This window comes from Tenebrio molitor, chromosome 2, assembly GCF_963966145.1.
Source record: "Tenebrio molitor chromosome 2, icTenMoli1.1, whole genome shotgun sequence".
Taxonomy (NCBI): domain Eukaryota; kingdom Metazoa; phylum Arthropoda; class Insecta; order Coleoptera; family Tenebrionidae; genus Tenebrio; species Tenebrio molitor.
The window spans coordinates 4488782-4504294 of record NC_091047.1 but is presented as its reverse complement, the minus strand read 5'-3'; the positions used below and the strand labels follow the sequence as shown (position 1 = coordinate 4504294).

General features: G+C 35.3%; 2 protein-coding genes and 1 long non-coding RNA gene across 4 annotated transcripts; 2 read left to right on the top strand and 1 right to left on the bottom strand.

The window, feature by feature from the left end:
* Window positions 1-5846: 5846 nt before the first annotated feature.
* LOC138123279 (uncharacterized) lies at window positions 5847-7508 on the top strand. The gene is made up of 5 exons (XM_069037912.1): window positions 5847-6037; window positions 6361-6488; window positions 6537-6746; window positions 6796-6873; window positions 6919-7508. The coding sequence occupies exons 1-5, from the start codon at window positions 5989-5991 to the stop codon at window positions 7135-7137; spliced, it is 684 nt and encodes a 227-aa protein (XP_068894013.1). The 5' UTR covers window positions 5847-5988; the 3' UTR covers window positions 7138-7508.
* A 1702-nt stretch (window positions 7509-9210) lies between these two features.
* LOC138124178 (uncharacterized) lies at window positions 9211-10588 on the bottom strand. Its single transcript, XR_011157041.1, has 3 exons — window positions 10262-10588; window positions 9983-10173; window positions 9211-9632 (listed from the first exon to the last, which is right to left on the bottom strand). It is a non-coding gene; the product is annotated as an uncharacterized lncRNA (long non-coding RNA).
* Window positions 10589-13629: 3041 nt separating this feature from the next.
* Window positions 13630-15307, top strand: LOC138123280 (uncharacterized). Of its 2 annotated transcripts, none has more exons than XM_069037914.1 (5): window positions 13630-13787; window positions 14374-14498; window positions 14547-14756; window positions 14805-14883; window positions 14944-15307. In XM_069037914.1, exons 1-5 carry the CDS (start codon window positions 13745-13747, stop codon window positions 15105-15107), a joined length of 621 nt encoding a protein of 206 aa, XP_068894015.1. In that variant the 5' UTR covers window positions 13630-13744; the 3' UTR covers window positions 15108-15307. The 2 variants fall into 2 exon arrangements, with proteins under 2 accessions (XP_068894015.1, XP_068894014.1); XM_069037913.1 differs by having other exon boundaries at window positions 14805-14888; window positions 14943-15307.
* Window positions 15308-15513: the final 206 nt, after the last annotated feature.

The window sequence follows — 15513 nt, the reverse complement described above, 5'->3', positions numbered from 1 at the left end:
TAGAATGATATTGTAGGTATCGAATTTTGTCTACAAAAATACTTTCTTAAAATGTCTTAAAAGGTTCTCTACGACGTTTTAGAATGTTTGAAACATACAGAGTGTTTGGTTTTTATCATGAAAGATGTCCGTCTAGCTAGGGGATATTCAGAAAAACATATTTTTATATGGCGCGTTCAAATGAAATCCTGGGCTGGGAAGGCGTTGGAAACCGTCAATTGTTATGCTTTTTTCAAGCGTAGATTAATTGGAGCATGTTGACAGCTAACCTAAAATTTACAGCTAAAAAAGTCTTTCTTTTTTTCTTTCTTTGCAATGTTTTACATTAAAAATAAAATAACTAACGATTCCTATTCTCGAAGCAAATCTCTAAGGGCACCCTTTGTTGAAAACAAACATGTTCAATTATGTCCCGATTAAACATAAACAAATGTCATTCGTGTCAAACGGCGGGAAATTCAAACTTTACACGCTTCTAAACGGTTTAATTTTTTCAACGCCTACTCAGCCCAGGATTTCATTTGAACGCGCGATACAAGGATTATATCGGGCGTTCAAATGAAATCCTGGACTGGGAAGGTCCAACCGTTATACAGTCAATTGTTTTGCTTTTTTAAAGTGTAAGTTGACAGTTGTGATTAGAGCATGTTGACAGCTAACCTAAAATTTATAAACAAAAAATGTTTCCGTTTTTTTTTCTTAGCAATGTTTTACATTAAAAATATAATAACTAACGATTCCTATTCTCGAAACCAATATTTAAGGGCACCCTTTCCTAAAAATAAACATGTTCATTCATGTGCCAATTAAACATGAACAATTATCATTCGTGTCAAACGGCGGGAAATTCAAACTTTACACTGTTCCAAATTGTTTACTTTTTTCAAAGCTTCTCAGCCCAGGTTTTCATTTGAACGCATGATTCAAAAACGGATATTTTTTTTAAACATTAAATACCAAGCACCAAGCCTCTTCGCTCTTGAACATGAAAATCCACTGTGCGTTAAACAATCCAATGCATTTTCTGACTTCTTTTTGAAATTGTTCATTTTCTTCCAATTAGGTACTCATCACTTTCTTACGAGTATAATTCAAAAAACTTCCATATTTTAAAACATATTTAACATAAAAATTCAGCTTCACTTTTATCAAAGAGTTAAAAGGAAAGTTAGGAGTTTTATATTAAACAAAATCTCCCTTTTTTCAAATTATCCTAGAATTTATACCATATTATGTAATTCAAAATTATTTCCAAAATGCGACTCAGTGCTAGTTGCAATTGTTAAAACTTTGAGTAAATGTCACATTAAGTGCAATTTACTTGTTATTCCAAAATTTGAGAAAACTTGTTGGAACCGGTAACTTCAAAAATGTGTTACTTTGTTCCAAATTCCTTTTTCAAAGTTATCATCCAAGTAACCTCAAATATCACACTAAAATCTGTGGGTTTCTTTTTCAATGTTTTTTCTTTGAACTATTTTTCAGTTTATGAGTTTATGAATCTTTTTTATTTCAAAATTAAAAAACTGAAAGTATTGCTATGTATTTACATTAACTGACTATATTGCATTCTTGTCCAGGTCAAGCTAAAAAAAAATCTAAACATCATACTTTGTCTTTTTCGCGTTCAGCTTCAAAAATATAAGAATTCAGTTTTATATTTTACTTCAAAATTGTTTCCAAAATACGATTCGGTATGGAAACTCATTACCTCACTGAGTGAGGTAATGAAAATGCGTGAGGTAATGAAGTTCTTATCCCACTCAAAATTAGTGGGATAAGTATCATTTATCCCACGGGATTAGATAAAATGTATTTTTTTCCTAAATTTTCTTCACTTTGGGGTAAAATTCAAGAAACTTCAAATTTAACCCAAATCCTTTTTATCCGGTTTTGACTCTTCATTCCAAAATATGGAATACTTATTTATTACAAAAGAAGTGCTATCTTCTTTAAATTTCTCTCATCAACACCTACTTTTTTTCCAAAATAATAATAATAATAATACAATTATATCAATTTTCGAAAAATCTTTAAATCAAAAATCTACTATTCAGTTTAGACTGAAATTTAAAAGTTACAAGTCCACACAAATTCGTTGGTTTCAATTTTGATCCACAAACACAAAACCAAAATTTTCATCACTTTTGAACTATTTCAACCCTTGCCACAATAAAATCACACTTTTCTTCAAATTACATTTCAATTTACTCCAAAGTTCCAAAACCCCCTAAACCCCTTCGGCCTCTGACCCAATAATCCACCTCTCATAAAAAATGCCCATCACCCCCCGCGTTGTATCAGAACATCTCCAATCCATTCGGAATCCATCTGAGATGTTTCCGATAATATCAAGTATCCATCGTCGAAGATATCCACACCGGTCCATTGTTATTCCGTCGGAGTAGATCCAGAGTGCCGTTTTCCGCACCACTACTCTCGCTCGTTGATTGGGCGTCAGTATCTGCGGGGAAACAATTACCAATCAACATCCGCCACGGGCACTTCCGTTCAGGAAACGTTAGCGGCGTCTCGGCTGACTTGGCCTCGCAATTTGTTTCATCAAATTAGGGAAATGTGCTCAGCGATCCCTACTTAGATTCCGATGATGCCATTAATGCCGAACGGGATGGGAAATATGATGCGTCGTCACGTGATCGGTCACGTGACCTGCAATCCGCCATGTTGCAACGAGATTTCGCTTGTTACAAGTGCGCCAACCCAAGCGCGTTACACGTTTTCCTGTAATTCGGATGTAACAAGTGTTGCGTTATGTTCTCGTCAAATGAGTAGAACGTGCAGTCCTATTAGTAAAGATGACAGGTGTGACAGTTGAGCTTTGCGAGCGTTGGCAGCACTGCGGAATTGTTGGCTTGGAAATCAAGAGTGTCTTCGCCGTAAATATACATTTAAACGAATCCTGAAAGAACCGCAATCGGAACGGAAGCACCCGCGAATTATAAAAATCATTCCAGTGTTATTTATGCGTCTCAATTCGCCCTCCTTGTTCCACCGACTGGTGTGGATGAAATGCGTTTATTCTGAAGGGCGAATCGGCATTTGTAACATTTCTCTCTGAACGAATTGTATGTATTACAAGTCCATATCGTTCTTGATGTAATTTGCTAAAAGGTTTTGTCTAAAGTGGAGTTCTCGCTTAACTTAACAACTGATTCGATATCATGCAATATGTATGAGGGACACTCCGGAGGAGAAACCCGTCGATCTTTGCCTCTTAAAACCGAATCTCCATTCACGCGCCACCTCGAAAAAATCAAAAATCGAAACGAACGGTCCGAAGTCGGGTTTCTGGCGTCAGTGCTGCCAACGACGCGGCGAATCCGCTGACGTTACTTAAGTTAGGCACGGTCCATTTGATTGGACGATAGCGCCGTGATGACGTCAGTAGAGGGTCTAATGTCGTCTTTGGTTATTCATCTGCGAGAACGGCCTCGGTCGAACGGTCCATTTGTCTCGATTCGGTTTAAAACGACGTCAACGCTATCTATATTTTCGTCCTTTGGGTCGTCCTGGATTACTTCCTTTTCTTTTCTCTTCGCTTTTTTCGTCGCAGTGTACTTGGAAACAAGCTCACTAAGGCAATAAATTATGAGTTTCTCGACCAAAATTACTAAGATTGGAACCAATCTAAAAGTTTTCAACCAATCAGTAGACAGCATTACCCCTTCCAGAACGAACGCTATCAGATCACCCTCGTTCGCGCTTCAATTGTTTTACGTATGTTTTATTTGCCTTCCCTCCGGCGGCGCCACCGCATTGAATCATGGGAATACTTTTCCTGACAGGATTGTTAGACATGGAGGAATTGGAGTTAGTTTGGAAATTGATTTCGGATCTATGTGTTCATGCGGACTCGCTTAAATATAGCCGAAATTCTATTTCTAGAGTTTTTTTTCTCCTCACTTCAGAGGCAGACTAAGACAAAAAGTGTTCGTTCAAACTTTTAGATCACAAAAACACGCTGTTTAAAACTACGTATTAAAATAACTGATAATATAAATAAAAACACTACCAGTGCATCTTCATTTCAAGAAGTAACATTATAATTTATAACAGAAAAATTGTGTTTTTACTAACAGGGAAAAAAAGATAGGTACTAAATTCTCCTCATTAGAAAACTGGGAGTAAGAAACAGACCATTTTGGTCATAATACTAGTAATCCTACCTAGTAGGTAAGGTCTAGAAATTTCCAGCTTGACCAACCTAATTTTCATTGGTTCATTAGGACCTATTTACTGCGCTAATCAGGGAAAAAAGCAATTTATTAATATAATAAAATAATTAAGCTTAATTATCAAAACTATTCTGCATTTGTAGATAAAATACCTTCACGTTGTTTTGGCACAATGGGAAGCCATGAACATTTTTAATTTGGTATTAAAGCTGTGTACTGAATTAGGTTGTGTTTTTCTAAGTTTGAGGTTATAAATAGCGTCAATGTCTAGTGCATTGTTGTCAGTTTTACTAACTACCTAACAGTAACCAGAAAAGTTATTTAACTGAAACTTCAGTGAAGTTCCAGTTTCTGAGTAAATTGATGCCGTCATTTCTTTATTATTAGTTTTGAATTTTCCAGAAAATGGAAGCATCACATATGTACAAGTAAATACTTGCAATTTCGGTGTTCTTTATTTTTATTTTTTACCACTAATGAGATTTGGATACAACATCAGAAACCAAACGGCGGTCAAAACAATTAAAGCATGCTGATTCTTTACCAACGAAGAAAGTAAAGGAAGTCTTGGCTGCACAAAAAACTTCACTGTTGCGAGTTATTGACTGATTCTAATTATCATCCAAAATACAAACGATATTGGGAGAGTACTATGGTACCTTGCAGTCGAAAAAAATCCACCAAATTAAACCAGTGCTGCCAACTGAACCATGCCAGTCATAGTTTACTCGTTTTTTTTTCGAGCGCACGATACTTATTACTATTACAACCACCACAACTGCTATTACTAGCACCATTACCACATTTTCTTCAAAACGATGTTTAAGTGTTAAATAAAGAATAATTCTTTTAAACGATCTTTTCAAATGGTTGTAATGAAACAACACCTAATACGTGGTTATTCTCGGAACGACGATTTGCCAGATTTAACTTACCGAAAAGTTGAGGTGTTAGGCTTTCACGCAGTGAAGGCTGTGAAGGGTTAAATCAGTAGATATTTCCCTGACACCATCAAAATCAAAACACAATTCAAGTAACTTTCTGACAATTTAGAATCTGGCGCCATCTACCCATCAGAGGTGAAACCGCATTTATTTCTCTATAGATTTCTATACTGCCACTAAAAAATTGGAGAAAAAATAAAAATTATTCGAATTTGTAACAAAAGTCTGCGATTGAAATTAAAAAAGACAATTTTTCTGAAAAATTATTGAGTAAATGTGTCAACAAAAACTGCACGACAAGCATAAAATGGACACATGTTTAAATTTTTTTTTTGAGTTCTATACCGCAGATCTGAAAGGATAAAAACTTCAGCATCCAACAATAGAGAACAAGCGATAAATCGTATTAAAAATATTTGACAACATTTAGTTATCAATCGACAACATGACTGACAATAATTATAGATTTTATAAATTGACAAATTCATGTTTATTTTATCTGCGAAAGTGTTGCTTTCTTAATGCTGCGTGATTTCTATATCTATATCTATATCGATTTGACCATAAAACTCCTTTAAGGAATATAATGAAGATAAGTTTTTCTTGTTGATCATAAAAGTTTTTCAAATTCCCTTGGCTCTTGTCAATCAAAACAACAAATGTCGTATTACAGGTTTCTATAATGTCATGTCAGCTGATTGTTGTATTTTTATTTATTCGGCACTTCAACACATCACATAACCTTAACTGTTTTTGTTATCAAAGACGGAATTTACGTTGCGTTTTAATGTAATCGTTTGATAATTTGCTGTGGTAGTGTGTCAGTTTGACTGTATTGTTGGTAGTGAATGACAATGAAAACCATCGTAGGCAAAGTGGTCGTCTTGGGATACCAAGGTATTGTTTTAAACAATAATAAAACTAATAATAATCAAACGTAAACATATGTTGAATAATTGTTTTAAATCTTCCTGACCAGTTATTATTCATTTTTCGGAAACCAGCAGTTACCTCATAACTTTTTGCTCATTTGTTACATAGGACATAGGTAATTAATTGGAAAAAAAATTCAGAAAACAATTAAATATCAAACTCATTTTCCGCTTTTTATCATATTATCAGTATTCTGCGATAATAAATTACATATCTAATAAATAATATTGGAAGCTGCATTAAATTAATACATTGCAATTTGAAATGATTCATTTATCAATTATCAGGTGTGGGGAAAACAAGCACAGTAATCCGCTACGTCGAAAATTCCTTCAGCCACCACATCACTCCAACGGTCGGGGCGTCATTCTTCAGTTGTAAACTTCTAATTGACAATATCACTGTCAAACTCCAGGTAAAGTCCCCACATTCCCAACAACAACGTCACGCTCAGTACTTACAGATATGGGACACGGCAGGCCAAGAGCGATTCAAAGCCATGGCCCCCATGTTCTACCGAAACGCAAACGCCGCCTTAATCGTCTTTGACATCACCTCAGTCCAGACTTTTGAAAGCATGCAAGGCTGGGTCTTGGAACTGAAGAAAAACGTCGACAATCCGATGGTGCTATGCGTGGTGGGCAACAAAATCGACTTGGCCAAAAACAGACAGGTAAAAACTTAAAAAAGCAACACAGAAAATCGAATAAATTGTGTGACAGGTGAGCAGAGATGAGGCCATCCAGTACGCCCGAAGCATAGGCGCCACCTACCACGAGTGCTCCGCCATGCAGGATCAGGTAATTGCGATGACCGAAGTTATGAGGATCTTGACGTGATTTTAGGGCGTCGAGTTAGTCTTCGACGACGTGGCTCGCGGATTGATCAGAATCTTCGGGACTAATGTTGACCACAACTTAAAGGTGTACGACACCGAGAATATCGACAATATCATGGCGAATTCGAGCGAGCTCGAAGCGACAGATACAGGAAAAGAGGAGACTGTTAATTTGAGCATCAACAGTATAGCTCACGGCAACATGGTCAAGCCCAAGTGTTGCTAACTTTCTACTTATCTACTCTTCCTAACTGCCATATCATGTACATCGTAATCTAGAAAGTATTATAAGTGTAACGTTTCTGTTGAAAATCAAACTTCCACTTCGGGTGATATTTAATTTGTCGATAATTAAGCGTGATGACGTGTTGTGATATATTCAGGAAAACATGACTAATTAACGTAATTAGGTACGTAAACAACTGTATGTTTTGTATAGACTGAAGTTTTATTGTCTCTTTACGATCCGGTGATAAGGTTAGCCATTTTTACGAATTTATAATTATTACAACATCTAACGAGTAACGACATACAGAATTTTTTACATTTGATTTTCTTGTATTTACTACAATTATTTTAATAAAAGTTGAAAATACGTTTTGTTGTCGTTAATGTCAATACCCTTATCTTTCTGTTTACATAATGCTTCGTAATTCCCTCGATGATGCTGAATAATTTCAAGTCAATTGGAATAAATTAAATCTCAATAATGCCGCCTCATAAAATCGACTTTGTCGCCATCTGGCGGCTGATCGCCGAATAATATCCCGCGACATTAAGGACCATCTTTAACAGAAGACCTGTTACGTCTGAGAGCAGAGTGCACCACCACATGTTAAATGCACAGACGTGAGGATGGCCTTAAAGAAGGTTTAGAACAGGATTGCAGCAGGATGGCATTGGACAGGGATCGATGGTGTATACCACCACCTACTGTATTATTTATAACCGGCCTGTTCAAAAGTGTGGTTTGAGTGATCTCCGCAGAGCGCTACTAAACGGGCGCTTTTTGGGGATAAACATGTTTCTTGTTCAAACGACATTTTGAATTTGAAGTTAAAATAACAGGCCGGTAATATAGCAGGTCGTGCTCAGCACATTTAAGTTAATGGGAACTGAATTCGTCCGTCTTCGTGTCAACCCTAGATAAAGAAGAGAATAGATTGGCCACTCTCTCAGTTAAAACTGGTAACAAGTTTCAGCGCCATCTATAGTGGCCGAAAAAAAGTTTTACCGAGAGTCGGTAAAAAGTTGATTGGAGACCTGTAATCGTGCTAAGGCGGCAAAATTGAATCCTGTACTACGCACTGGTTCCAAAAAAATTGTAGGGTGGTAATTCAAAACAAGGTTAAAATGTTACAATATTTATTATAAAACAAGTAAGAATACAAAAATTGATATACGAACAAAGCGAATGCATAAAACAAGGCGTTTCTACATATACAATGGCCGGCAAAGAAAAAGCCATCATTTAAATGTCAGTGTCAAAAAAACATTAATTACACATTTGGATTTTGACGTAACACAAAAGTGATGTCTAGTTTTTATTGCCAGGCATTGTATGTATTTCAATTAGAAAAAAAGGGAAATGTTAAAAAACCGACATGTTTCTTTTCATGTTTGTCATAGTTTGAAAATGGCTTTTCAGAAATAGATTACAATTATTTGACGGTACGTCAGTTTATAAATAAATAATTCAATGACATTATTTGTTTAAAAATTATTTGATAGGTACTGTCAAGTAGACAATTAATTGACAAACATTTTAAAACCAAATTTACATTATGAAATATGTCATTTCCCGTTTTTTCAAATTCACCTACATTTTAAATAATAATAATAATAAATACCTACACATTTATACACAATTTTTAACAAATATACAGGAGAACGAAACAACAACAATTGACCATTTCTATCTCAACAATTAATGACACAGATTACTTCGGAAAAGGTATTTAAATTTACTTTTTTGTTATAATTTTCAGATTGTAGTGCAAGTATAAAAAAAAATAGCGTATAACATACGTTTTAAGACTTTTAAGGGTCTTTAAAGCACTTGCGACGTTAAAAGCGCATCATAATATTGTTACGATTCCCTAATGAGCGAAGGGAGGATCCCTCGCGGGAAGTCCCCGAGCAGCGCTCCATCGTGTCGGAGTGACCCGAGGAGATCCGAGGACTGCCGACGAGGGGAGCGCGTGGGGAAAAACTCCTGACTTGTAATTAACGCGTCGAGGAGAATAAACCGATTAAAAACGTATCGACTTGTTTTTGGGCGCCGGGCGTTAACAATATACTATTATCGAATTATTGTGTGCTTAAAATGTACAAATCTGTACTGTTTGAGCAGATATTTTATACACTGATTTTCTTTGTTTTCCGTTTAAAATACGCCATGTTGAGGGTGTGAAAGAGTTTTACTTTTATTTATGTCTACTTATTGTCTACATGTTACGGACTTTTCGTTTCCTATACCTATGTTTTTATTCCATATTTTTTTTCGAATCATAAATTGCTGAACATTCAAATGTTATTGTATGAATGACAAATTGAAGTTTTACAAAATTTTTTTTTTCGTTTAGAACAAATTTTCTGGTAGATTCGCGCCTGACTATCACATAAAAACAGACCTACCTTTTATTTTTTCAGGTGTAACATATTTATATTCTTCCTGAGGGTGACTGAAGCAGTCTTCTGTCCCGGAAGATTTCTTAAAGCCTGAGAAACAAACATAATATAAATTTTTTGAATTTTTGGGAGTCAAACACACCTACGACCTATCTGGTAGATTTTTTTTTTACTGGGAAAGGATAATGACTAGTAACACATAGATTTCCTCTTGCTATACAACAATAATGACTTTTTCATTTGCTATAAAAAGTTTTACTTTACTTATGACCTCTAAATGTAAAAAAAAATACTATAATCATGTCAAATGTGATTCCAAATTAACAATTTTTGCAGCTTGATAAAGTTTACCATGTGTAGACTAGACGTTGCGAATTCGTCGTTATTGTTTCTCAGTAAAAAGGGCCAAAAATAATTAATCAGGACAAACATGGTAATACCTGGTGGATTTATTGTAGGTAGAGCATTCTTTAACAAACGTCCTCTTGCATCTTTGCAAATCGGTGAAAAATGTTTTTCGCACACAACAAAACTTTTACCGACATATTTTGGCTCCAAGCCTAGAAGTTTTGGATTTTGGATTCTTTCAATCCAAATTTTTTGAATTCGTATTTCTCTTGGTATGAAATATCTATAAATAAAATATAACAATAAAAGATTTTTCGAAAAACATTGATTGATTATTATCAAAGTTTAAAAATTTAATTTTTACAGCCTACCTGCGACTTGGAATACTTTCACATCCGGGTACACAACACGGCTTCATTTTTTTATAAATTGTCCAAAAGTATTTAAAAATTAAACACAAAAACACAAAATCAACTTTTTCCACTATCCACTAAATTGCGTCACGCGTTGTAACAATATTCTGGGAATTACTAGGAAAGTGCCTCGGATTGGGGATTTAACCAGGATGACCAACCATAGGAATTGCTAAATTGTGTTGGTAGTAGCAAACGTTTTAATTTTTTTCTGATCTGAGCGCCATCTGTAGTGGCCGAAAAATATTAAACTTGATTCAAGGTCGTCTATTAGAGTGCCCTACCCCTGGTGTCAACTATGATACGTTTCTCCTGATCGAGGTGGCGCTAGTCGTAACATTTTACATGGCCTACTAAATCTGAACTGCGCTGCGCTTATTACGGCCGTAACAAAGCTCGGATTTTCAATGGAGCAATTGATTCCGCTAACCTCAAAAAATTCACCCTTAACTAACTCCATCTATTAGCGAAATAGAAAAGAAAAATGTAATTTGAATTGAAATTATCCAATCACAATCACGTAACGTGTTTATTTTGTTAGGTTAACACTTTCTATTTTGTCATTTTGACGCGAAATAAATTTTCACGAATACGTTTCATGAACGTAAGAATACCTAATAATTACAATAATCAAATTATGAAACATAATATTTATATATAAAATGGAATTGCAAAATCTGAAAATGGATAGAGCACAGTAGAAAAATTAAAAGTAAAACTATCTATCTGCAGGAAGACAATACCTTTCTCGTAAGTTTATAATTTTAGAACCTTCCTACTTGTGAGTTTATTCTGAATGGATTTCGTTTTTATGTAATCTGTTTTTTTTTATAAACAAATGTTTAAAATTGGTTTCATTACTAATTGGATAACAACTTTACAAATTTTATCTTTGTGTTTATCACAGGTAAATATGGAATTCTGTATTAAATGTGGATGCAAAGTAGTAACCAGTGGTTGACAAGGATTTTTTGGAATTAAATATGATAAAACTTGTGTGGCAATATTAGCCAAGTCTTTTAAAAGCCCCACAAATTTACAGACCCCACGGTCTTGAAGCCAAACTAATCGTAACAAGGGTCCTGGAGTTGCTGTAGATAATAAAGAAGAAACATGTATTACAGTGAAATGTTTCATTTCGGTTTTTTTTAATAATTATATCAATTTTGGATTTGGTTTGGAGGTTGCTGGGAATTTGAAAATAACTGTTGTTATTTTCTCCACATGCAACGCACTATTTTCCCATGTTAGTACTTCAACCTTGATGAAATTCAAGGAAATTTAAATTATTGTGGCAATTTAGTTGATTTGTAGTTTAATATCTTTAAAGAGATGGCGCTAGTTAAGGGTAGATTTTTTGAGGTTAGCCGAATCAATCATTCAGCTAGTTTGTTACGGCCGTAATAAGCGCAGCGCAGTTTAGATTTAGTAGGCCATGCATTTTACCATGGCCTACTAAATCTGAACTGCGCTGCGCTTATTAAGGTGCGTCCAGATCACAGCGCAATACCCTGCGAATATTCGCGCGAAATTGTTTATAACCTGTTCACGTTGGATTGAACATTAGTGGTGCAAATCGCACACATTTGGCATTAACTTTCATATGAGTTGTCATAGTAACAGGTCAGTCATTTACACCACTGATTTTCAATTCAACGTGAACAGGTATTAGGAAAATACACACACTACATAAAACAGAACACTTGTAACTGGTTACAAGATAGCGTTCACAGCTTAAAGTAATCTAACACGATAATTGTGATCACAAAAACAGCTTACAGCCCATGGTATAAATGTGACTATAACTGAATGTGACTTTTTTTCATAGGTTGGTAATACTATTGTTGGTTAGGTAGCGTTTTTAAATTCATCAACTTTTTGCGGTGAATTTCAACATTGGTGGACTGTCAATCATAAGTTTTTTTTGTGTTGAATACTTATGTTGTGCAAAAATGTGATGAATAGGGAAACGGATTTGGTGGAAAACTGATGACTGTGCTGACTGGTGCTGACGTCATGACACCTGAAGTGTAAACATAACCTAAACATTTTTTAATTTTCGGCGATTATTATTATTATATGAATAAATATGTGCGACATTAGTCTTCTTGGGACCATAATATTGGTAAAACGGATTGCAATGCCTTTGGAAAATTCATCAGATGATGATTTATTAACTTCCTCTGATGAAGAAATTATTTTAAACAGAAGAAAGACTCATGAAAAAATTAGAGGATACGTAAATAATGTTGCACTTTTCCAGTTTTTCCCTCGCTTTGCTTTGACATTGACAGTTTGACTTCGACAAACTATTTTGACATTTCCCCCACTATTCGTCCACCAAACAACCAACTCCCATTGTAGATGGGAAAGGTGAATTTTGGTTGAGCCCAACATGAAATTTTTGGTGAATAAAGAAACGTCTTTTCTTAAGCTCAACATAAATCTAACAGTAATATAACAACGTTTTGGTAGAAAACTGATTCCACCGATTGATCCATCGATGAATTTAAAAACGCTCTCTATTTCTGCTATTTAATGAGATAGTTGACATAAACATAGGCGAACTCGCCTATTTGACATAATTAATTAATACATAAAATGTCAAAATGACGTACACTGGCGGCCATTAATTTGGAAACACCGGCCCAATCTAGTTTACTGGATATTTCTAATATTTGATAGTGTAAGCGTTATGTCATGAACTAATGTCACTCATGTCATCGTTGAGCGCATCCAACAGACTGTCGCAACTGAAATTGATATGTCAGTAACATTGTCAAAGTGACAAACAATTTACAATAGAAAAATCTTGGTGTTTCCAAATTAATGGCCGCCACTGTACGTACGCCAATGTGTTAATTAACATATCAGGTTTGCCAAAGTAATTTTTGAAAAATGTTCCCAACTTAAGAAAGAAAGTCACATTCATTTATAGTCACCCGGTATAATAATATAAATTATCGGGGCGTACAGTGGCCGGCAAAAAAAATTAGCCATCATTTAAATGTCAGTGTCATTAAAGCATTAATTACACATTTGGATTTTGACGTAACAGAAAAGTGATGGCGATTAGTTTTTATTGCCGGTCATTGTACCAATATGGCGGTCTGTCAGACATGCATTAGACCTGCTCGAATAGCCCACCGTAAGGTCCATTCTTCATAATTCTACAGTGTGGAAACTACTTATGGAAAAAGCTAGTAAGAAATAAAAATTGACCTGTTTCAGCGTTTTCAACAAGTGTCATTAGTTTTGAAATTACTGAATGTATTCCATAAGTAATTTCCACACTGTATACCCCACTGATGCAACACATAATCCTTGTAATCTTTGTTATCAAAGATATAATTTGCGTTGGTACCTATTGGGTGTAATCGTTTGATAATTTGCTGTGGTTACTGAATCAGATTGATTTCTTTTTGTTGGTGGTGAAAGACAATGAAAACCATCGAGCGCAAAGTAATCGTCTTAGGACCCCAAGGTATTGTCCAAAACAACAATAAAAGCAATAATAGTCAAACGTAAACATTACGTTGAATAATTGTTTGAAATGTTCATTTTATGGAAAGTAACAGTCATCTCATGACTTTTTGCTCATTTGGGACAGTTTTTTTTTTCCGTTTTTTTTTTGCAACAAACTGGACATAATTTGTTAGAAAAAATTAACAGAAAATCGTCATAGTTATGTACAACGTTTTATATTATCAGTATTTTGCGATAATAAATAAACTAATAAAATACTTAATATCAGAAGTTACATCAGTCGCTTAACAAATATTGTGATACGATACCGGGTGATTATAAATGATTGTGATTTTTTTTCTTAAGTTGGGAACACTTTTCATAAATTATTTTGGCAAACTTGATACCTTAATCAACACATTGGCGTACGTGCGTCATTTTGACATTTTATGTATTAATCAATTGTATCAAATAGGCGAGGACGCCTATGTTTATGTCAACTATCACATTAAAAAGCAGAATAACCAACAATAATATTACCAACCTATGAAAAAAAGTCACATTCGTTTATAATCACCCGGTATTATTCAGTATTCTTTTATTAGGTGCGGGAAAAACAAGTACAGTAATCCGCTACGTCGAGAAATCCCAGAAGGTCCCCCGACCAACAATAGGGGCATCATTCTTCTCTCACAAACTTCTGATCGACAACATCACTATCAAACTCCAGGTAAAGTCCTCACATTCCTAACAACAACGTCACTCACACTACTTACAGATATGGGACACGGCAGGCCAAGAGCGGTTCAACTGCCTGGTCCCCACGTACTACAGAGACGCCAACGCCGCTCTAATCGTCTTTGACATCACCTCAGCTCAAAGTTTTAAAAGCATGCAAGACTGGGTCTTGGAACTGACGGAAAACGTCAACAATCCGATGGTGCTGTGCGTGGTGGGCAACAAAATTGACTTGGCCGAAAACAGACAGGTAAAAAAATAATACAGTGCGGAGAAAATCGAATAAATTGTGTGACAGGTGAGCAGAGACAAGGCCATCGAGTATGCGAGAAGCATAGGCGCCACCTATCATGAGTGCTCGGCCCTGCAGGATCAGGATCAGGTAATTGCGGTGACCGAAGTGGTGAGGATCTTGACGTGATTTTAGGATTTTTAGGGCGTCGAGAAAGTCTTCGACAACGTGGCTCGTGAATTGATCAAACTCTACGGGACCAATGTTGACTTGGGGACAGTTACAGGAACAGGACAAGAGGAGGCTGTCAATTTGAGCAACGAAAACAAAGCAGGCGGCAATAACACGGGCGAGTCCAAGTGTTGCTGATTTTCCACTTATCTACTGTCACATTTTATCATGAACATCGTAGTCTTGAAAGTGTTATAAATGGAATGTTTTCTTTGAATATCAAACTTTCACTTTGTAATATTTAATTTGTCGATAATTAAGTGCGATGACATGTGATATATTCAGGAAAACATGACTAATTAACGTAATTAGCAATGCAAACAAGTTTATATTTTGTAGACTGAAGTTTTATTGTCTCTTTACGACTTTACGATCCGGTGTTAACATTAGTCATTTTTACGAATTTACAATTGTTACAACATCTAACGAGTAACCATATTTTACATTTGATTTTTTAATTTCCTACAATTACATATTTAGTAGTTTCCTCGATGATGCTGATAAATTCAGACGAACAGGAATAAATGAAATCTGTCAATAATTC